This window comes from Dreissena polymorpha, chromosome 3 (genome assembly GCF_020536995.1).
Source record: "Dreissena polymorpha isolate Duluth1 chromosome 3, UMN_Dpol_1.0, whole genome shotgun sequence".
Taxonomy (NCBI): domain Eukaryota; kingdom Metazoa; phylum Mollusca; class Bivalvia; order Myida; family Dreissenidae; genus Dreissena; species Dreissena polymorpha.
This window is the reverse complement of record NC_068357.1, coordinates 151030921-151055956: the sequence shown is the minus strand read 5'-3', so window position 1 is coordinate 151055956 and position 25036 is coordinate 151030921. Positions and strand designations below refer to the sequence as shown.

At 35.4% G+C, this 25036-nt stretch overlaps 1 protein-coding gene across 7 annotated transcripts in view; it reads right to left on the bottom strand.

Moving 5' to 3' along the window:
- Nucleotides 1-23348, bottom strand: part of LOC127871970 (tudor domain-containing protein 7-like) — a 107864-nt gene extending 84516 nt beyond the window's left edge. For 4 of the 7 annotated variants that reach the window (XM_052415271.1, XM_052415275.1, XM_052415277.1 and 1 more), the window contains exons 1-7: nt 23066-23163; nt 19014-19146; nt 13038-13143; nt 12080-12173; nt 9746-9795; nt 9397-9504; nt 8388-8405 (exon numbers count right to left, since the gene is read on the bottom strand). In XM_052415271.1, the coding sequence (XP_052271231.1) occupies nt 8388-8405; nt 9397-9504; nt 9746-9795; nt 12080-12173; nt 13038-13143; nt 19014-19107 (470 nt within the window). In that variant the 5' untranslated portion in view covers nt 19108-19146; nt 23066-23163. The other 3 variants (XM_052415272.1, XM_052415273.1, XM_052415274.1) reach the window with 3 other exon arrangements.
- Nucleotides 23349-25036: the final 1688 nt, after the last annotated feature.

Sequence of the window (25036 nt, the reverse complement as noted above, 5' to 3'; positions counted from 1 at the left end):
CCAATTGTGTCTTGTTCTGTGAAAGCTGGTCATAATGCATGTACGTAAAGTGTCGTCCCAGATTAGCCTGTACAGTTCGCACAGGCTAATCAGGGACAACACTTTCCGCTTAAACTAGATTTTCGGTAAAAAGGGACTTCCTTTAAACTGAAAATACCATTTAAGCGGGAAGTGTCGTCCCTAATTAGCCTGTGCGGACTGCACAGGTTAATCTGGGATGACACTTTACGCACATGCATTAAGCCCAATTTTCTCAGAACAAGACACAATTGAGCTTTACTCAAAGCTGACCCAAACTTGTTGCAATATTTTGCCTCTTGGGCAAGTTAATTTTTATAGCAACATTTCTGAAGTATATTTCTTTTGCAATTAAATACATCCAGACAGTGAGGAAATATCCATTAAAACCAGATAATGTTGGCTATTTGCATTTTAGAAGCAAATCAAACTACATTCTGTTTGGTATTGTGTCATACATGGCAGAAGTTATTTAACAATCAAATTAAAATAACTTGGCAAAAAAATAAAATAATTACACACACAACTTTGAAAACATCATTATCACATAACTGGAAGAAGACTCAAATAAAAAAAATACATTAAAAAAAAACACAAGTTGTGCATTAAGCAATTAATCTTTGTGTAAAACAGTTGTAATTCAAGAAAAGCAGATAAATGGCTTGTGTTAATTCTAGAAAAAATAAACAGGCAGTTTAAACTATTTGTGTTCAATGTTAAATGTTGAAATAAACATGCATTTAAAAAGTCTGTGTTAAAGGTCAAGTGTTAAAATAAACATACATTTTAAACTTCTAGTGTATAATGTCAAATGTTGAAATAAACATGCAATTAAACAGCAAGTGTTAAATGTCAAATGTTGAGAAGAGAATTATGTTGAAATATATCTACTGTGTAAAAATTGTATGTTCCCATTACATATTTTTTATCAAAGCAAATTGACAAAATTAAGTCTTGTTAAGGATCATATAATTTAAACAAGAGCACCGCCTTGCGGGTGCAGACCGCTCATCTTTTTTTATTTTTAAAGGTGAAGGGACCTATCTCAATTTCAATCACAAATGAGGGAGGGGTGGAGTGGAGAGGGTGTATAGTGTGGGGGGTGGTCATTAATTACATTATCTTCCAAAAATGAAAAAACAAAAATAACAAACAAAAAAAAATTGGGGGGGGGATTCTTGACAGAATTTCAAAAATAAAATAATAAAAATAAATATTTGTGTATTTTAACCGTTTCAAAAAAAAAATAAAAAATTTTTTTACTTTTTTTTATCAAATCAAATTGACAAAATTAAGTCTTGTTAAGGATCATATAATTTAAACAAGAGCATCGCCTTGCGGGTGCAGACCGCTCATCTATTTTTATTAACACAAAACTTAACCAAATTTTCAATTTTCTAAGTATAAAGGGCCCATAATTCCGTCAAAATGCCAGTCAGAGTTACATAACTTTGCCTGCACAGTCCCCTTATGATAGTTAGTAAGTGTTGCAAGTATGAAAGCAATAGCTTTGATACTTAAGGAAAAGTCTACATAAACACACAACTTAACCAAATTTTCAATTTTCTAAGTATAACAAAATGTGTTTGAGAAACACAATGTCCCCCTATATGACGTTTGACCTTGTAGGATGACCTTGACCTTGACCCTTCACCACTCAAAATGTGCAGCTCCTTGAGATACACACGCATTTAAAATATAAAATTGCTAGCTTCAATATTGCAGAAGTGACAATACATGCGCAATTTTGACCCATATACTTGACCTTGAAGGATGACCTTGACCTTGACCTTTCACCACTCAAAATGTGCAGCTCCATGAGATACACATGCATGCCAAATATCAAGTTGCTATCTTCAATATTGCAAAAGTATTCATAAAATAAGCGATTTGGGCCACATATATTTGACCTCTGACCTTGAAGGATGACCTTGACCTTCCACCACTCAAAATGTGCAGCTCCATGAGATACACATGCATGCCATATATCAAGTTGCTATCTTCAATATTGCAAAAGTATTCATAAAATGAGCGATTTTGGCCACCTATATTTGACCTCTGACCTTGAAGGATGACCTTGACCTTTCACCACTCAAAATGTGCAGCTTCATGAGATACACATGCATGCCAAATATGAAGTTGCTATCTTCAATAAAGCAAAAGTTATTGCAAAATGTTAAAGTTGGCGCAAACCAACCAACCAACAGACAAACCAACAGACAGGGCAAAAACAATATGTCCCCCACTACTATAGTGGGGGACATAAAAAGGGCACATAATTCTGTCAAAATGCCAGTCAGAGTTACATAACTTTGCCTGCACAGTACCCTTATGATAGTTAGTAAGTGTTACAAGTATGAAAGCAATAGCTTTGATACTTAAGGAAAAAAGTGGACCTAAACACAAAACTTAACCAAAATTTTCAATTTTCTAAGTACAACAAGATTTGTTTGTGAAACACAATGTCCCCCTATATGACGTTTGACCTTGTAGGATGACCTTGACCTTGTGAAGGATGACCTTGACCTTGACCTTTCACCACTCAAAATGTGCAATCTATGAGATACACATGCATGCCAAATATCAAGTTGCTATCTTCAATATTGCAAAAGTATTCATAAAATAAGCAATTTGGGCCACATATATTTGACCTCTGACCTTGAATGATGACCTTGACCTTGACCTTTCACCACTCAAAATGTGCAGCTCCATGAGATGCACATGCATGCCAAATATCAAGTTGCTATCTTCAATATTGCAAAAGTATTTTATACAAGGGACAAAATTGTCACAAAACCAGGTTTTCATTGTGAAAAAAAAATCTGATAAAGGGAGAAAACTCAAACTGAACTTTTGAAATGACCAAAAAAATTAACCCCCTTTGTAAGTTTTTTTGTTTTTTTAAATCTATTTTTAGTCGTGGCGACCTTGACATTGGAGATATTGACGTGATTCTTTCGTGGGACACACCGTCGCATGATGGTGAACAAATGTGCCAAATGATTTTAAAATCTCACAATGAATGACATAGTTATGGCCAGGACAAGCTCATTTATGGCCATTTTTGACCTTTGAACTCAAAGTGTGACCTTGACCTTGGAGATATCGACGTAATTATTTCGCGCGACACACCGTCCAATGATGGTGAACAAATGTGCCAAATGATTTTAAAATCTGACGATGAACCACATAGTTATGGGTCGGACAAGCTCATTTATGGCCATTTTTGACCTTTGAACTCAAAGTGTGACCTTGACCTTGGAGATATCGACGTAATTATTTCGCGTGACACACCGTCCAATGATGGTGAACAAATGTGCCAAATGATTTTAAAATCTGACAATGAACGACATAGTTATGGCCCGGACAAGCTTATTCCGCCAGCCCGCCAGCCAGCCAGCCCGCCAGCCAGCCAGCCCGCCCGCATTCGCCAATCTAATAACCAGTTTTTTCCTTCGGAAAACCTGGTTAAAAAAAGCAATTTGGGCCACATATATTTGACCTCTTTCCTTGAAGGATGACCTTGACCTTGACCTTTCACCACTCAAAATGTGCAGCTCCATGAGATACACATGCATGCGAAATATCAAGTTGCTATCTTTAATATTGCAAAAGTATTCATAAAATGAGCGATTTTGGCCACATATATTTGACCTTTGACCTTGAAGGATGACCTTGACCTTGACCTTTCACCACTCAAAATGTGCAGCTTTATGAGATTCACATGCATGCCAAATATGAAGTTGCTATCTTCAATATAGCAAAAGTTATTGCAAAATGTTAAAGTTGGCGCAAACAGACCAACAGACAGACCAACAGACAGGGCAAAAACAATATATCCCCCACTACTATAGTGGGGGACATAAAAGGGCACATAATTCTGTCAAAATGCACGCCAGAGTTATCTAACTTTTCCTGCCCAGTCCCCTCATGATAGTTAGTAAGTGTACCAAGTTTGAATGCAATAGCATTGATACTTTCTGAGAAAAGATGACCTAAACGCAAAACTTAACCGGACGCCGACGCCAAGGTGATGACAATAGCTCATTATTTTTTTAAAAAAATAGATGAGCTAAAAAAACAATATATACAATACATTTTCTTCATAAAACAGAATTTTGAGTTGTATCGTAAATCCTTTGTTTTTTATAAATGTCCTTGATTGTAATTATGTGCTAAATTTATATTTCTTGACGTGCAAAATCCATGACAAAACTTGTAGCCATGAATATTATTATTTCTTGTTTTTACAAAATATGAATAATTTTTTTATGAAATCATTTTTAATAATAATCAGGGTTAACCAAACATGTGAAAAAGCATCTGTGAAAATAAACAAGCAATGTGTTTATGAAACACTATGTTCCCATATATATGACCTTTGACCTTGAAGGATGACCTTGACCTTTCACCACTCAAAATGTGCAGCTCCATGAGATACACATGCATGCCAAATATCAAGTTGCTTTCTTCAATATTGCAAAAGTTATGGCACATGTTAAAGTTGGGGCAAACAAACAAACCAACAGACAGGGCAAAAACAATATGTCCCCCACTATAGTGGTGGGGGACATAAAAATCGGCCTGGTCCCAATGCCATTCATTTTAGACATTTTCTACGGCATTTGTGATATTTTTATAAAACTATTTTTGTTCCCCAACAAACAGCAGTCTCCATGTGAACAAAACAAGCAGAAATCAGGTAAATTGCTGCATTGTAACATTCTGCAATTCTTGTACAAAGCAAAACAGGTCTTACCGTAAAAATGCAGTCATAAGTCTACCCGCTCATAAGTCGGGGGGAAAAATATGATACGAAAATCGGAGATTTTGACTATGTCCAATCATCAGTCGAGTCAGAAATTGTCCTTGCAAGAATTTCAAATGTACTGGAAGTTTTTATTCTATACATAGACCATGACATCAATATAGCACTGTGCGACGTAGACATAGTGGACACGTGTATTATGTACTTTGTTTAATATTATCAATACGATATATATTTAGGAAATCGAAAATAATATATGAAAATATAGACAAGCAAATCATAATGAACCACATAAAAACAAAGACAACATAGGAAACCAGAACTATATACATGTACATCGTAATTTACACATCAACGACATACGAAACACCAAACTTGCGTTCAGCAGCACTATTATTAATTGATTGCTCTGCAAATTCTATCACGCGTATTTTAAACGTATTGTCATACGCATGGCCCTGGCGTTTTCGAGGCATTTTCACAAATCAAATGTGTTAGTTAAATTAATAAAATTAATAAATTATTATTATAAAGTTTGCACTAAATTGTCCACGCTAGTAATAATCCACAAACTTATAATTCGATGACACACTGTGATCACTGTAATCAAATCTTTGTACTTTTAATCTGACTATCAAAACAATTGATTAGTTCCTCGGTAAACACGTTTTTATGACAATGATTGACATAACCAATAGACCGCTAACTCCACATTTGTTCTACATAACAGTTTCAAAGGCGGAGCTATGCACGTGCTCAAACATAATTGGACGATTACCAGTGAATAACAAATTCGCGATTGGTTAAACATGTCCCTTCACAAATTAAAGTAATTTTATTTTATCGGCGAGAAGGGCGATGCTTTATGGCTTCTTGACAGGAAGCGGCTTTCCTTTGATGACGTCAAACTGTCAATTCACACAGGCCACTTTAAAAATACCTCGATCTTTTGTTTACACGTTCAGTTGTAAAAAAAACACCTGCTTACATGAAAACTTTGAATTAAATTAGGAAAATAAAAACAAGGGAAATGTTGCGGCAAACTGTGGTTAATTTTGTGTGTCGTATTTCATCAAGTTTTCTATACAACAACAACAACAACTTTAACCATTTCCGCGGGGATAGATCCTAGTAGAATGTCATCATTATTTTTCATGGACGACCTCATAAGTCGAGACTGTAAATTTAATCAAATTTTTTAGGAAAAAAATCTCGACTTATGACTGCATTTTTACGGTATTCAAGCCTGTGTGAACATTTTGCTAATTGCCAAGATTGAAAAAAGTACATTGCATGTGGAAGGATGTGACATTAACCCCTGTACTATGATAAACCAAATATGCAATAGATATATCAAACTGATGACAAAAACAAATTGAATCTGCAGTTAGGAGGTGGATGCATGTTTGTACAGGGTTTTTCACCCTTTTATAACAGGGAAAATAAGGTCATTTTTTTCCCCCAAACTGATAGAGGAATTTCTCAAATAAAAAAAAAATTGTTTTTTTTTTACTTAGACATATTGGGCATCTCCCAAATTGAAAACAATGAGCTCTAATATAATTAAGAATGCACCACAATGTGTCTATTAATACGTCTGCACAATGAAAAAGACACTGTTTCAAAAACTTTAAAAAACACGGCCTTCCCAAAATGGGCAGTTATCGGGCATGAAATTCCCAATTTGAAAGGCTAGGGCCAATTTCCTGGTGAAAAGCCCTGTTGTATCATTTTCTTTTGTTTTGATGTATTGTGTTCAATTATTTCTTAACAAAATGCAATATCCTTATATTGTGTCCTTCTATTTTATATTAAGTTGTAATACAACACCAATATTGTTATTACATGTAGATGGAAAGTTAAACAATAGTGTTAATTCATTGCTTATGTAAGTCAAATTTGTTAAAATATTATCTAACACAATTATTGCACAGTCACAAAACCAAATTTCCAATTAATTAAGATATTCATTTCTCACACAATTTGAGCTTTATAATAATTAAGTTTGCAATTTATCTTATGCTTATTTTGGCTTGATCCATAAATAAACACACCAAGCCAAAAATAATGACTTTAACACACACAACCATATGGTATCGATTTATAATACTCTGTTGAATGAATTTTGAACAATATTCTTCAAAGCTGTTCAATAATATGAAAAAATTCAAATAATAACAAGCCATTTTTGGCAAATTGTGAACTTCTCATAGTAATTTTATTAATTTATTCTCTTAAAAAACATGGGTCAATAGCAAATCACTTAAAACATCATACTGTCAGATATATTTTATAAGTTTGTATGATGATTATGTATATATGCTCACCAAAATCAAAGAAAACTATACAAATGCTCATAATTCACCTACCTCCTAAATGCAGATTCCATTTTTGTCTTAAGTTTGGTATACCTGCTGCAAGATTGGTTTATCAACATACAGTGGGTTGATATATGCCCTCAAAGTATGTTCTAGTCAGGGCGGGGATGATTTAGAAACAATTAAAGGCATCCAAAAGTGTAACGGATGCCAACGCTCTGCTGCTGGTGCATTTTTTTTTTTTTAGAGGTCACAGTGACCTTGACCTTTGACCTAGTGACCCCAAAATGGGTGTGGTGTGTAGAACACATCAAGGTGCATCTACATATGAAGTTTCAAAGTTGTAGGTGGAAGCACTTTGATTTTAGAGGCAATGTTAAGGTTTTCGCACGGCGGACGGCAGAAGACACAACACGGACACGACGAGCTGGCTATGACAATACCTCGGGTTTTCTCCGAAAACAGCCAAGCTAATAAAGTTAATATTTTAAAGATTAAAAAAAATCATGACATCTGCAAATTAGTTACAACCTTGACCTTTCACCTAGGAGCATATGAATTGTGAATGACACAACTGGTCATAGTAATATTGTATGGCAAATAATAATCCTAAAAGGGAATTGTATGTGACAGTGTCTGGTTATGAGAAATAAATTTATGGAAATATATTAAAATCCTTTCAGTAATGTTAAAATTACAGATTAGATTAGACAATTTTATGAAGTCTGACCTTGCAATGTGGCATTGACCTTTGACAAAGAAGCATGGGAGCTGTATGACTGCTGATTAACTTATCATGGGGAATAATAAGCAGAAGTACGTGTAGAATTAACAAGAGCTGTCACCATAGAATGGCATATGCCCCCTATAAACGCTTGATAGAAGTTATGAGCTTTTTTCGAAACCTTAACGGGACCCTCAGTTCGTGGTCAACCTAAACGCAAAGTGTGATGGACAGACGGATGGACAGATGAACCGTCCGATCACTATATGCCCTCCTTTGGGGGCATAAAAACCTTTCAGGCAGGTCAAAGTTACAGCACGGCAATAAAATTGTATGACCTGTATGTCAACTATAACCTAGACCTTTCACTTACTGCATGGGAGTTCTTTTTGACACATTTTCTGGTCATGGGAATTAATAATCCAAAGCAATATTAAAATCCTCCTATAAAAGTTTCAGAGCAGACATGAAATCCAGACTGCTAAACCCGCCCCAACCCAATAACCCCTCCTACTTCCAGGACATGAAAATGAAAAGCTCGCAGAAAAAAACAACTTACATTGGCATCCTGAAGAACCTTAAGAAAGGAAATAACTACTTTATATGTTTGTTTGAAAAAAATTACCTGAAAAGATGAGTTTGTATCTCTTTTCAAGTATCAAAACTTGCACACACAAATGTTGTTACACCTCTAAACAGCGAATAACAACTATGGCTTGTTCAATGCAAGACATAGAAAAAATCAAAATTTCTGAGCTTATTTCTTAAATAAATTTATTGTGGTGCATGCTCAATAGAATTCCAAAGACACAAAGTATTGGTTTTTCCCAGGAAACATACTCTGTATAGGAGCCGGATCTTTTTCACTGCAATACATAGACATACTTTCAATTTCTTGGTTCAATTTCCTAAATAAATGTGTCCCCCAGCATGCACTGAGTATCATTCTTAAGACAAAAAGCACTGGTTCATCCCAAGAAACATACTCCAGACTATAAAAAGAGTTTGACCTTTTCATGTAATTAAACAAAAATAAATAGGTTGAAACCAAAGGCTTTTTTATGCACTCTAAAGCTAAAATATATTGGTTGCAGCCGATCATAATCAGCTTCTTAGCCAAATGACAGAATCAACCTAGCATGTTTGTGGCCAATCTAACGAAAAGAAATGAGCCTCAATATGAGAAAATGGGGTTTAATGCATGCGAGTTAAGCGTCCTTCCAGATTAACTTGTGCAGTCCACATAGGCTAATCAGGGACAGCTCTTTCAACTTAAACAATAAAATTGACGTTGCTTCAAAGATGTAACTTTTGAATGAACATCCAGTCTAGGTGAAAAGTGTCATCCCTTGTTAACCGGTGCGGACTCCACCGGTTAATCTGAGACAACACATGCATTAAGCCCGTTTCCCTGAAGCCGAATCAAATGTTACCTTGGAGGAAATTAAATCTGTGATAGAAAGCTAAAAAAAATTGGTAGAATCCAAATTGATCATAATTGGCTCAAGTGCCAAATGAAAGAATCAACCTAGCTCGACTGTGGCCAATAAAAACAAAGAAAGTCTTACTTTTGAGGCGATGGTGTCTGTGGGAGGAAGCTGGGCATGCCGTGTCTGTGTATGGGTGTGGTTGGGTAGACATACGGCCTTCCCCTGGGAGGGGCTCGACCCCCACCCCTAGAACAGAACAGAAATTAAATAATACACATATCAAAAGGTCATGGTCAAGTGAGGAGAAAGTGATCATACAGTGATAAGAAGTGCAAATACAACAAAGTTAATGTAATACATGGCAGTATTTTGAAGTTAAAAAACGCATTTTTACAAAATATTTATTTGATAGAGTGGTAATATGTGTATTAATTGTGTATATTTATGGAAATAACAAATAATGGAAAATTGATGATCTTGCGCATACCTAGAGAGGTACTGCCCCGCCCCTCCACCTCTAGGTCTCCTTGCTGGCTTCTGAAACAACAGGCCCATAATTCTGAATTGTTCAAAAGTACACTACGAAAAGACTTATAGAATTATTGAAAGATTGGGTAAAAGAATTTAGATTAAGATAAAGAACCCTTGTTTTATTCCATAATGAAACATTGGTTTCATGTAATAAGTTATCTCTCATCTTTAGAAAACAAAACGAAACAAAATTCATGTCCTGTTCAATGTTCTTCCTATTTTTCTCATGTTAATTAATATTTGAATATCAGATTATCCGAATATCCAGACCCTCTGCCAGTATTGGTTAAATCCACACAGGCTATATATTTGCTGAAGTTGCCACCTTGTTAAGACAAAGACATTGTTAAGTTCCTGAGACACAATATAACAAGAGCACCGCCTTGCGGGTGCAGACCGCTCATCTATTTTCTTTTCAAAGGTGAAGGGACTCTCATTTTCAATCACAAAGGAGGGAGGAGTGGAGTGAAGAGGGGTGTATAGTGTGGGGTTGTGGACATTTATTACATTATCTTCCAAAAAAGCGAAAAAAAAAAAAATAATAAAAAAATCGGGGGGGGGGGGGGTATAGTGTGAGGGTGTGGTGATAATTTGTGAGATGATCTTAAAAAAAAAAAAAAAAAAAAAAAAAACATCAAAAAAAAAATTACGGGGGGGGTGGGGTGGGGGGGTGGGGTGGGGGTATAGTGTGAGGGTGTGGTGGTCATTTGTGAGATGATCTTATAAAAAAAAAAAAAAAAAAAAAAAAAAAAATAGGGGGGGGGGAGGGGGGGGAGGGGGGGGAGGGCACGGGGGATGGTTTGGGTGAAGTCTATTGTGGTATGTCAGGTAAGAGTAGTTTCATCAAAGTATCAATCAAATCTAATCATAAATAAAGAAGTTATGGCAATTTTAGCAAAATTTAATAATTTGACCTTGAGAGTCAAGGTCATTCAAAGGTCAAAGTAAAATTCAAGTTGCCAGGTACAGTAACCTCATGATAGCATGTAAGTATTTGAAGCTTGAAAGCAATAGCCTTGATACTTCGAGTGGATCGAAACACAAAATTTAACCATATATTAAAAGTTACTAAGTCAAAAAAGGGCCATAATTCCGTAACAATGACAACCAGAGTTATGCAACTTGTCCTTTTACTGTACCCTTATGATAGTTTGTGAGTGTTCCAAGTATGAAAGCAATATCTATGATACTTTAGGGGTAAACACAAAACTTAATCAAATTTTCAATTTTCTAAGTATAAAAAGGGCACATAATTCTGTCAAAATGCCAGTCAGAGTTACATTACTTTGCCTGCACAGTCCCCTTATGATAGTTAGTAAGTGTTGCAAGTATGAAAGCAATAGCTTTGATGCTTAAGGAATAAAATGGACCTAAACACAAAACTTAACCAAAATTGTCAATTTTCTAAGTATAAAAAGGGCACATAATTCTGTCAAAATGCATGCCAGAGTTATCTAACTTTGCCTGCCCAGTCCCCTCATGATAGTAAGTAAGTGTACCAAGTTTGAATGCAATAGCATTGATACTTACTGAGAAAAGTGGTACTAAACGCAAAACTTAACCAAAATTTTCAATTTTTTAAGTATAAAAAGGGCACATAATTCTGTCAAAATGCACGCCAGAGTTATCTAACTTTGCCTGCCTAGTCCCCTCATGATAGTAAGTAAGTGTACCAAGTTTGAATGCAATAGCATTGATACTTTCTGAGAAAAGTGGACCTAAACGCAAAACTTAACCGGACGCCGACGCCAACGCCAACGCCAACGCCAACGCCAACGCCGACGCCAAGGTGATGACAATAGCTCATAATTTTTTTTCAAAAAATAGATGAGCTAAAAACAGCTTTATTCACATGAAACTAAGCAAGACTACAAAGCATGTTAAAGATCGCCAGATTTTGTGACCTAGTATCCCAGCAAGATGTACACCCCTGCATGTATGAAATTATTGCAAATGATGTGTTTCATGTTATCAACTGAATCATACATTTTTCTCACATAAAAAATGAACCACGCTCCCGGAAATGAGGCTTAATGCATGTGGGTGGAGAAATGTCCCAGACTAGACTGTGCAGTCCATAGGTTAATCAAGGACAACACTTTCCGCTTTTATTGTATTTTCAATTAAAAGCAAGTCTCTTCTTAGCAAAAATCTAGTAAAGGCGAAAAGTGTTGTCCCTGATAAGCCTGTGAAGAATGCACAGGCAAATCTGGGAGGACACTTTTCGAAACCATGTTTTCCCAGAGCTTAGCTCAAATATTTTCTTAAAGCTTTGCCAATGTTAAAAAACCTTGAGTTTCTTTCCCCGCTGTTTTGAGATCAGTTTCTGCACATGGGAAGTGGCCTCGTCTGCTCTTGCCTTCAGGATTACCTCCCCTCCCCGTCTAAAAAATGAAAACACAAACGTGAAAACTAGTTATAAAGTTCATACCCATGGGCTTGAATTGTTAAGGGATTAAATGAATTGTTCAGGGGTGAAAATGCTTTAGTCATGAGTTACTTCATTCCTGCATACTTGTTAAATGCCCACCTTAATCTTGTTTTGTAAAAACTTATACGCATACTATGTAACCAACTCAACTTGCATTATATTAAATACCTTTGAGAGTATAAAAATGATGCAAAATGAAGGGCAGATCCTTTGAAGGTGTCCAAAGTGGGAAAATTGCACAATGTTACATAAAAAAAGCAGGATTCTGATTTTATTCAAATAACAGAGTTCAATTTCTAAAAATTGCTTTGCTTGTATTTGCAGAATAAAGGATAGCCTTTTTTAGCTGTTGATTAAAACAAGAGCTGTTTTTGTAAAACACAATGCCCCCTACTGCGCTCCTTTGAATCCATATATTTTACCTTTGACCTTGAAGGATGACCTCCTTGACCTTTCACCACTCAAAATAAGCAGCTCCATGAGATACACATGCATGCCAAATATCAAGTTGCTATCTGCAATATTGCAAAAGTTATGACCAAGGTTAAAGGTTTGAGACAGACACACAGACACACACATACAATGACAGACAGGCCAAAAACAATATACCCCCCGATCATTCGATCCGGGGGGCATAAAAAAAGGATATTATTTCATAAATGTGAAAACATTACAGCCAGTGATTGCCACAAAGTTACTTAAGTATCTTTGCATTATTACATGGATTAAAACATTTTCTGCTATAAAGAAGACTTATTTAGTGATATTAAAAAGAATCATCAAAGAAAACTCAACAGCCTGTAATGATCACAATTACCTGTCTATTATCACAACATCTGGAATCGATACAATGAAATTTTCAAATGATGAATGTCCAAATTTTTTGAAGGGAATAAATTCTCCAACAATTTCCTTGTAATCTCCTGAAATATAGAATTCATCCATAATTTTCATGTGTACACAAATATAACAGATTTTAATGGACGGGAATTCCATCAAGATATTTATATTTCAAAACTTATGTTAATGGGACCTGTTCACACATTGACAATCTTACAATTTTCACTTCTTTGTATTGCATTCCCAAAATAAAATAATAAATAAGCATGAAAAGGAGAAAAATAAAGCTACAGACATAGTTATAATACAGTATGTTTTTTGTGACCATCATTAGAAATTTATAATAATATAGTCTTGAATTCAATAGAGGAACAAGTAAAATACCCACAATCTATATTTAAATTGTAACAGAATTTGATATCTTCAAACAAAAATGAGCCTCCCTTAGAAAAAACAGGACTTAACCCTTTGCATGCTGGGAAATTTGTCGTTTGCTAAAATGTCGTCTGCTGAATTTCTAAAATTAGCATTTTCTTCAATTTTTTCAAAGAACACTATCAGAATAGCAAACAGTTTGGATCCTGATGAGACGCCACGTTCTGTGGCGTCTCATCTGGATCCAAACTGTTTGCAAAGGCCTTCAAAATTCGGTTCCCGCACTGAAAGGGTTAATGCATGTGCATTAAAGGGACCTTTTCACAGATTTTGGCATGTATTGAAAATTGTCATTTAATGCTTTAAATTGATAAAAGTAAAAATTGGTACTACCGTAATTACTCTATGTTTTCGGACATTCTTAAGTTTTCAGACACCCCTTTCTTTTAGCAAAAATAATTATTTTTCGTGACTCTTAATTTTCGGAACACACGAGTTTTTGTCTATAATTAATGTCTCAAAGTTTTCGGACAGTATATTTTACATCGCTATTTTACCAAATTTCGGTCCTGTTTTCGATATCTAATGACACTTCGATCATGGGGTTTGACAACCAGATTAACATCATAAAACATGGCAGGTGCATGCCTGAGGGCAACAGACCATTACATTTGCATTATTGGGTAAACAATGGTTTCGCCTGATAGCATAAGCGTTATGACTATTACCAGGGGTAGTGCCAATTAACAGTTCAATTATCTACCGCAATGGTACTACCCCTTCTCAGTAAAATAACTGTGACAAATACTAAACGCTTCAAAGTGTGATGCACCCTATTGCAAGTTTTACCAACAATGGAAGGTGTTAGACAACAACTATCGGAAATGAACAAAGAATTCATAGGTTGCTTTTTTATTATGTTAATTACAGGTTCATACTATCGAGTCTGGGTTTTTTTTGGCCCGATTTTATAGCCGAAATTTGGCTATGTTCCCAATCCCAAAAAGTATACTTTTTTCCCAAAATGTGGCAAAATAATCCCAATTTCCAAAAACAAAAGATTTTTTTTTTTTTTTTTTTTTTTAGAAAGTGTCGAATGCGTATTTTAACTCAATTTTAATTCAATTACATCTAACAAAGTATTACATGATTTTGTTCTTTTAATTCAAATGATTATAAAGAGTTATAGCAAATTATTTAGTATTTCCCTAATCAGTGGACTTATCATTTGGAATAAAAAGGCTAATGAATTTATTTTCCCAATTTCATGAAAATGCCGATAAAATTCCCAATTCCAAAGCCATGGGCTATCTTCCCAAAAAGTGGAGAAAAAAAACCTGCGAGTATCGGTACATCACATGCTCATCTTTGAACTCGTTGGTCAAAGTACAACCTTGTAGTAACTTTCTGTTAAATAAATTAAGCATTTAAAATTATTTAAAATGCTGTGCAAACATATATAACAGTGTTTTTTTCACCTATAGGGGAATGGTGGCGGGCCCGTTTTTTAAGAAAAGGGTAAATAAAAAATTCACTCTTTTATATGTAATGATATTTATTATATGAATACATATGTATGTATGAATGTAATATTCACAGCTGAATGTATTTGTCCTTTTTCTTAAATATATATCAATGATTTTTTCAACATTAGTTTCAGACAGTTCAGCCTTCATGCACAGTCTCAGTTTTCCTAGCCATTTCGAGTCTAATTATGAAAAATGGCAAATTTGAGAATTTTTTATCAATAAAATGGACCAAATTGGAATGTTTTTATTAACAAATATTGACACAATATAGATACATCAGGCCTTTTCCTGGCCATTTGGAAAAAAAATGCAATTCATGTGCAAAGTCCACAACTAATTTAATATAACTCTTTTTAATAATTCAAAATCCTATAAATTTAATTATAGTAATATACTTTGTTAGTTGTTTATGAAATAAATTTGAGATATATATATTTGTCATTAGACCGTTCTTTCTAAAAAAAAACAACAATTTTTGTTTTGTTTTTTACTTCTGGAGGGGATTTTTTCTACAAAATGGGGGAAAAATATATACTCATTTTTGAGGGAATGGGGCCGAATATTGGCCCCGAAATTGCCATAAAAAAACACTGTATAACTGTAATTTATACTATATGGCATGGTATTTTACAAGCGCCTGCTATAACCGGTAGTCGTTGATACATTTGATGCTATTTTCGGACACTTCAATTTTCGACTCTAAGTTTTCGGACACCTGTATTTTGTGAATATTTTTTCGTATCTAAGTTTTCGGACACGAAAAAAATTCTTTTTGAGTGTCCGAAAACCTAGAGTAATTACTGAAAATTGCTCCAGAAAAAAAGAATAAAATTAATGAAAGAAAAAAAACAATCCTAAACTGGTCTCGAACCACTGACCCTTGAAGTAAAAATCTAGCACTTAAACCAATCGGCCATCATGCTCATAAATAGTCAATGGTGTATTTTATATTTTATATGTGCAATCCAAATAATGTCACAAAATATGACAATAACAACAGAACTATCCAAATTGTTCAATGGTTTTTGTTTCCAACGCGTTATAATTTTCTTTTCTTTATAATATTCAAAAGATGCATATAATCAATATCTTACAGCATAGTAAATGTTCTGTATTACTGTTTCCGCACAAATCTCATAACTACAATGCAAATCTGAAACATTCTTTCAATTTTGTCAATTTACCAAAATGTGAAAAGGTTCCATGGATTACAATAGATTTTGAAAACCAGGAATCAAATGACCATATGCTTGAAATGATTAGGGGTCAAATGAAATTTTCACGGGCCAAATGAAGTTGTCAGGAGTCAAAATACTGAATAAAATTGTTATTTTGTTTCTGTATATTTCTAAGATAGTCTGCAAATGTTGTTTTGAACCAACTAAAGTGAAATAAAATGCAAAAACAGAAATTGTGTGATTTAAACTATATTTTGGAGTTAGCTTCTTGTTAGCATTTGCCTCAAAATGATGCAGTGGAGATTATTTTCAGGAGTCAAAAGTTAGAAAAATTCAAAATGATTGCATTAAAAAGCAGGATTCAGCTTCCATTGAAATCCCTGGATGTTTCTTTGTGCAGTCCACAAAGAAAAAGACCATTAAAGCAGAAAGTGTCCATACTTAACACCCATGTATCAACCCAGTGTTCCCAGGAAGCTGCTCTATTATATTGGTTACTTACTCTGCACCTGATAGGCAGGCACTCCATCCTTGCTATTGGTTACTTACTCTGCACCTGATAGGCAGGCACTCCATCCTCGCTATTGGTTACTTACTCTGCGCCTGATAGGCAGGCACTCCATCCTCGCTATTGGTTACTTACTCTGCACCTGAATGGCAGGCACTCCATCCTTGCTATTGGTTACTTACTCTGCACCTGATAGGCAGGCACTCCATCCTTGCTATTGGTTACTTACTCTGCACCTGATAGGCAGGCACTCCATCCTCGCTATTGGTTACTTACTCTGCGCCTGATAGGCAGGCACCCCATCCTTGCTATTGGTTACTTACTCTGCACCTGATTGGCAGGCACTCCATCCTCGCTATTGGTTACTTACTCTGCGCCTGATAGGCAGGCACCCCATCCTTGCTATTGGTTACTTACTCTGCACCTGATAGGCAGGCACTCCATCCTTGCTATTGGTTACTTACTCTGCGCCTGATAGGCAGGCACTCCATCCTCGCTATTGGTTACTTACTCTGCACCTGATAGGCAGGCACTCCAGCCTTGCTATTGGTTAATTACTCTGCACCTGATAGGCAGGCACTCCAGCCTTGCTATTGGTTACTTACTCTGCACCTGATAGGCAGGCACCCCATCCTTGCTATTGGTTACTTACTCTGCACCTGATAGGCAGGCACTTTAGCCTTGCTATTGGTTACTTACTCTGCACCTGATAGGCAGGCACCCCATCCTTGCTATTGGTTACTTACTCTGTACCTGATAGGTAGGCACTCCATCCTTGCTATTGGTTACTTACTCTGCACCTGATAGGCAGGCACTTGCTATTGGTTACTTAATCTGCACCTGATAGGCAGGCACCCCGTCCTTGCTATTGGTTACTTACTCTGCACCTGATAGGCAGGCGCTCCAGCCTTGCTATTGGTTACTTACTCTGCACCTGATAGGCAGGCACCCCATCCTTGCTATTGGTTACTTACTCTGTACCTGATAGGTAGGCACTCCATCCTTGCTATTGGTTACTTACTCTGCACCTGATAGGCAGGCACCCCATCCTTGCTATTGGTTACTTACTCTGTACCTGATAGGTAGGCACTCCATCCTAGCTACTGGTTACTTACTCTGTACCTGATAGGCAGGCACTCCATCCTTGCTATTGGTTACTTACTCTGCACCTGATAGGCAGGCACTTGCTATTGGTTACTTACTCTGCACCTGATAGGCAGGCACTCCAGCCTTGCTATTGGTTACTTACTCTGCACCTGATAGGCAGGCACTCCATCATTGCTATTGGTTACTTACTCTGCACCTGATAGGCAGGCACTCCATCCTTGCTATTGGTTACTTACTCTGCACCTGAATGGCAGGCACTCCATCCTCGCTATTGGTTACTTACTCTGCACCTGATAGGCAGGCACTCCATCCTTGCTATTGGTTACTTACTCTGCACCTGAATGGCAGGCACTCCATCCTTGCTATTGGTTACTTACTCTGCACCTGATAGGCAGGCACTCCATCCTTGCTATTGGTTACTTACTCTGTACCTGATAGGCAGGCACTCCATCCTTGCTATTGGTTACTTACTCTGTACCTGATAGGCAGGCACTCCATCCTTGCTATTGGTTACTTACTCTGTACCTGATAGGTAGGCACTCCATCCTTGCTATTGGTTACTTACTATGCACCTGATAGGCAGGCACTTGCTATTGGTTACTTACTCTGCACCTGATAGGCAGGCACTCCAGCATTGCTATTGGTTACTTACTCTGTACCTGATAGGCAGGCACTCCATCCTTGCTATTGGTTACTTACTCTGCACCTGATAGGCAGGCACTTGTTATTGGTTACTTACTCTGCACCTGATAGGCAGGCACTCCAGCATTGCTATTGGTTACTTACTCTGCACCTGATAGGCAGGCACTCCATCATTGCTATTGGTTACTTACTCTGCACCTGATAGGCAGGCACTCCATCCTTGCTATTGGTTACTTACTCTGCACCTGAATGGCAGGCACTCCATCCTTGCTATTGGTTACTTACTCTGCACCTGATAGGCAGGCACTCCATCCTTGCTATTGGTTACTTACTCTGCACCTGATAGGCAGGCACTCCATCCTCGCTATTGGTTACTTACTCTGCACCTGATAGGCAGGCACTCCAGCCTTGCTATTGGTTAATTACTCTGCACCTGATAGGCAGGCACTCCAGCCTTGCTATTGGTTACTTACTCTGCACCTGATAGGCAGGCACTCCATCCTTGCTATTGGTTACTTACTCTGCACCTGATAGGCAGGCACTCCATCCTTGCTATTGGTTACTTACTCTGCACCTGATTGGCAGGCACTCCATCCTTGCTATTGGTTACTTACTCTGCACCTGATAGGCAGGCACTCCATCCTTGCTGCTCATCAACACTGACCTCAGCATGGACTTGACATTTTTCAGCTCTTTGTCCTCTTCCATTTTGTTTTGTTTCCAGATTCCACAATGTCAGTGCAAATTCTGATGAAAAACATACAGATAAAACACTCAAATGAGATTTTGTATGCAGCATCAGTACAGTACATCAATATTATGGTAGTTTAAATTTAATAGTTGTTTGTGCTTTATAAACTAAATTATTATGATGGGTATAAGTAAAACATTTCCTTTTTTAATTTCCCTGAAATGAAAAATAGTTTCTGTATGTTTTATTGCATCAAGTATGATACTTTCTAAAATGGGCTCTTTGCAGTAGAAAGTACTAGGGTTCCTTTTGTTTAAAAAGATTATAAAACAGGGTTTTTTTTGGCCCGATTTTATAGCCGAAGTTATATCAAATTTAGTATTTCCCTAATCAGTGGACTTTTCATGAGGAAAAAAAGGCTAATGAATTTATTTTCCCAATTTCATGAAAATGCCGATAAAATTCCCAATTCCAAAGCCATGGGCTATCTTCCCAAAAAGTGGTGAAAAAAAACTGTAAAAAATTGTAAAAAAGTGACAGTTGTGCCTTCAAAGTGGTTTATTCATTAAAGTGGACCAAAAGGCTGTAATTAATTGGTGATTGTTGAAGCAGTTAAACTTGTAGCATCTTTTATTTTTCATTTCCACTTTTGTACTCAAAACATCAGTATGCTGATTCCAATCTCAAATAACTTCCATTTTCTGCAATATATATTTTATTTTTATTCTGTGTCGATCATATAAGCGTTCATTATCTATCTATCTTCTAATACTGTTGAACTCCCCTTTCAGGTATTATTAACAGAGCGCACTGTCAGTGCAAGAAAAAGATTTATACAATATTGTACAATAAAAGTATTGACAGTGAGATGTCAAAGAAAGTATGACTGAAACAAGTTTGAAAGTGTTAGTATATGTATAGACAAGAGTTAAAATCAGGTTAAAAACACACTTCGCATCAACTTTTTCTACTCTTCTCACCAATGTTTATTTGTGTGTTGCCCTTATTTGTCGTAGATGATCACTTATTTACAGAAATCACCAATGCATGAATTGGAAATTTTCAAAATTGTATTCTTACTAAATATTTTTCTTTTAAACAATCACATTTTTTTATTTTTGATAATACTAACTTCTATAAACATGCATGTTGAATATGAAAATGTCTGTGTTTGTATTCAAAAATTGCTGCTCTATGACAATAGACCAGTTGAATGTTATTGTTTACATTCGAGATTTTCTGCGCATGCGCACTCACTGGTTGGCAAAAACACTGGTTACAGTAACTTAAAACATGACAAAGGGCTCTTGTTTAGTCAATTAATTGGTAATAAGACCGAAATAAACATTAAAACTCTTAAAATATAGTGCAAATATATCATATTTAGTACCAAATAGATGTCTATACAGAAATCAAATTTCCTAGTCATAAAAATACGAAGTAGTAATAAGCATAGAGTAAACGTGATCGGAAGACTAAATACTGACTATTCCACAAAACAAAAAATAAATCAGCCGTATTCTTTTTGATAGTAAGAATTAAATAAATTACATTTCAACAATAATAAAAATGTTTTAATTTCATTATAATTGTAAGTGGTGTGGATAGTGTTATTTTTCATCAGCGATCAATAGTGTCAGAGGTGCATTTAATATAAAACAAAGCCCTAAAAAGTGTAATACATTACAATTTTTAAATATTGAGGTGATTTTCTTTTACATTAAATGACAATATTAATACAATTTAGCATGCAAACAGAAAAACCCTGCATATTATGCAAATTGAACTGTCTTTGCATGTATATTGAAATCTCTTTACTAGTAATAGGGAGTGATAAAAATATAGCATTTTATGATAAATACATATATTTAATTTATTTAACGCAATTATGTTTTACCCTATAGTGATTAATTTTGTTCATGATGGTGTTTTTTACACTGCAGTAATGTACAAGCTTTACACGTAATAGTTGAGTTTTCTTTTGCTGGAACCCATTAAATACCTTACCCGCATAGCAGTAAAATTGCACAATATTTTAAATGCATAGTTGTTAAACAATGTTTTATTATGATTAAAATGCCTAATATATATATATATAGTTCCTATTAATCCATTTCCGACAAATGTCTTCATTTTTTAAATGTTAAAATATTTCATTGAAGCAACTGTTAAGTATTTTAGCTTTAAAATTTGGCTTAAATGACTGCTCAATATGCCAAGAGATGACATGGAGGTATCGTAACTTGTGTTTAATGACCAGACTCGTCTGCCACATGTGGTTTATTCAGAGACCCAAGTTTAGGTCCCTGGGTTTTACTTTATGACACCATGTTTTCTTTGTAATTGTCTGGACAGTATCCGATCATAACGAGATAATCGGTTTGTGATGAACAGTCGGTTTGTGATGAACAGAGGTTCAATTTAACACCGCCCGGGATATAAAAGCTGCAACTAAGAGTGTCAAAATTTGTGTGAACAATTAAATAAAACAATTACATCAGTCAAGGGAATTTATTAAATGTGTAACAAGGTAAGTTTTTTCAGACATAAAGGTTCAAATCAGTTACCCTATGTTGTACAGAAAATAGACCTATTGGCAGGGCTCGAAATTAAAGGTAGTCCAACTGTCCGGGACAACCAAATTGTTAGTCCGGACAAGTAAATAAAGAATTTGCTAGCCCGACGGGACAAGTGGTCATTATAATTGTATAACTTAGAAAAAATGCCTTTAAAGCAATTATTTCTGTGGAGATATCACTCAACTTTTCCGAGTATATTTTGTATACGTTTAATCGTCGAAGCCCGAGATATTCCGATAGTTCCATGTGATACATGTACTACACTGTACTGTTCACAAGGGAAGCAACCCTTAACATTTTTTTCTTTGCCAAGATAACAAGAATATTCTCCCTCGTAGAGAATATGCATTTTACGACACCGGTACACACCGATCTTACAGACAATTAACGTAGTGACGTCCTCTCTATGTATAGAATGATTTTTTTTAAACATCAGTTAAGTACTGTACAATACATCACTTTTAACATTTTCTGTTTGATGTTGGCAACACACAAGTTTTTGTCAGGTATTACTGCTTTGTATATTGTTTAAAAATCAATAATCTTGAGTTTTCCTGTTATTTTAGTCAGTTCTTTTTGTATTGAAATTGCCTACAATTATGTTTACATGTATTTTGAACGATTCAAGTCTTTATGATTTGAGCATTTTGTATTATTTCATTATTTTGCCAAGTACTGAGCAGAATAAGATATAATGGACAGGACAAGTTGCTTTTTGGTCAGGACAAGTGAAATTATGGTCTTCTTGTCCGACTGGACAAGTGGCTTCAAAAGTTAATGTCGAGCCCTGCCTATTGGTTGTTTGTTTTCATCCTTATTTGTTTTCGTTCATTAAATTTAATTTATTCTGAAAGAATTTCAATTTCTGAGATTTTTTTTAACTGAAAATGGTCGTGAAGAAGTGCCAAGTAGAGATTTTTGTGGTAACCACATATCAAGCTCTTAGATAGTGTTCCACTCCCAAGTTCGTTGTGAGTAAAAACGAATAATAACAAAAATATAGCCGTTCCAAAGATGCATTCCCTTGCATGCTAATGTTTTATATAGACATAATTAGTAAAATTATATTTGATATGTGCATGATTATCATTAAAAACGATGATTTTGTCAACCTTCTCTGTATGCGCTTATATGAATTCCACCACTTTTTGCCAACCAGTGGGCAGAGTCTAAAGTTTGCAGGTGCGCGTGACGTTACTCGTCAACTGGTCTATAGCTAGGAAATCCATTTTGCCTATGGAATTGGCATGATTGGTAAACTAAAAAAGTGAAGCAAAATTTAAATCAATGGTGTTAAAACACTCGAAAGCTGGCAGGCTCAAAAATGAACTACCGTGTAACAACAAGTAAAACTGACAACCAGCTGCCATGCAGCAGTAACATTACTTGATAATACCTTTATAAGTTTAAAAAACAAATAAAACATAAGTTCGTTTCTTGGAAATTCATTAAATTTGAAGAACACGTGCAATGGGAGATAATTCTGTTTTAAATTGATTACCGTTTTCTTAATTTTTGCTGATGTAATAAAACGGTAAAATGTCAACTGAACTTAAACGTTGTACAGTGTACTTCGAATATGGTTTTATATAAAGTGCCTATAATAAATATCAAAGATTAAGAATCAAAGCTAAAGAAATTATTATTCTAAATTACGACGCTGTCCACACAGGGTTGAGTGTAGCCTGCAACGAACATATCCGAAAATTACAAAATGGCAATCGGGACTCCTCGGACAATTCCGCCATAACGGCGATCGTCTCTCGGTTGTATTTGGTGGAAGGATATGTCTAACGCCTCTAGGCGGAAGATATTACACCGAAAATATAGTTCGGGTTACACACCAATAAATTTGCACTAAATCAACCGGTAATACAGATATATAAGGACCAATATCTTTAAGGAGTAATATAATAGAATATTCATTAATGTTAATGTTTAAAATTAGATATTATTGCATGCAAAATTTTCAAATTTTAATAAAATGTTAAGAAAGCCAATTAGTTGTTTATTGAAGTGAAAACAACAACATTATTCAAACTTAAAAGAATCAGTATTTCTTAAATTATATTCATTGCAAAATTGCTGATGTTCGGCTGCCGGCAACAATCTTTGAGATTTAATCAATATGTTTATGTTCTATACCATAAACAATCGTACAACACTGTACAATGGTACAGAGAAAACTCTTCCGTGTAATATAAGAAATAGTAAACTCCACGTTGGTCCCAATGGCATTATAGTGACCAGCCAGGCAGTCACAAACTGTATATGGACCATAGCCATAAGGCCCTCAGTGGGGCTATTATCAGTATTGAGACACCTGAAAGGTTTCATGGAATGGAATGAGTGGGGCTTGATTGAATTTCAAAAACGATTCTTTCTGTACATTTGATGATGGCAACCATACAGTACTTCTGGCAGATATTGTTTATATTTTATCCTAGGCATTTATCCAGATGTTGTTATCCCGACCAGGCAACTATCTTTTCAAAGCCTTAAACAATCAAGTGCCATTAAAATTAGGGACAGTGTAACAATGTTCAGTTTGGTAATATTAATATATTAAGGCATAACTTTGCCCTTGGAAATGAACTCAATTCAGAATGGCCTCTCAAAAAAAGACATACTGTACTGGAAATGTTAAAACTGAGCAGTGGTGTTGTTAAAATTTATATTATTTATCTTTTAAGAAACTTTAAGATACATATCACAGGCATGCCCATGGTTTTGGGTCTTTACTCTTTAGATGAGAAACAAAAGCACTAAATATGGTCGACAGTGCAGGCAACAATTGTAAAAAGATATTTTCCATCCCTGACTGCCATTACTGACATGAAGTAATTTAACTGTAATATGTCTGGAAACAGTGTCAGTCAAACTTTTCTAAATATTGATTGATTCATGCATATGTATATATATGTCATACAAGTACAGATCATACAATACAGTCAATTTAGAACATTTAGCAATTGGAAAACAATTATCACAGGTTTTGGATCACAATGCATTGATATATCACATTTTGAATATCACAGTCAAAGTTAATCATTTACATTCAGTTACAAGTAAATAGTCAGTGTATTTGGAAGAAATCTGAAATAACAAGTAGTTACAAGATGTTGAAATCAAGACATAATATATATACCACAGGATGTCCCATGAAAGGTTTGCAACTTATTTCCAATGGGGCCCTATAGATGGGTGGAAAATGTACAAAAATGGTGGCATTAATACGCATAAAAATATCGTTAATTTAAACTTGAGACTATAGTCTTGAGATCAAATAGTAATTAGCATATATTATTAAAGACTCTTTAATAAAGAGCATTAGTTACACAATGTTTACTACTATCTTGTCATCACA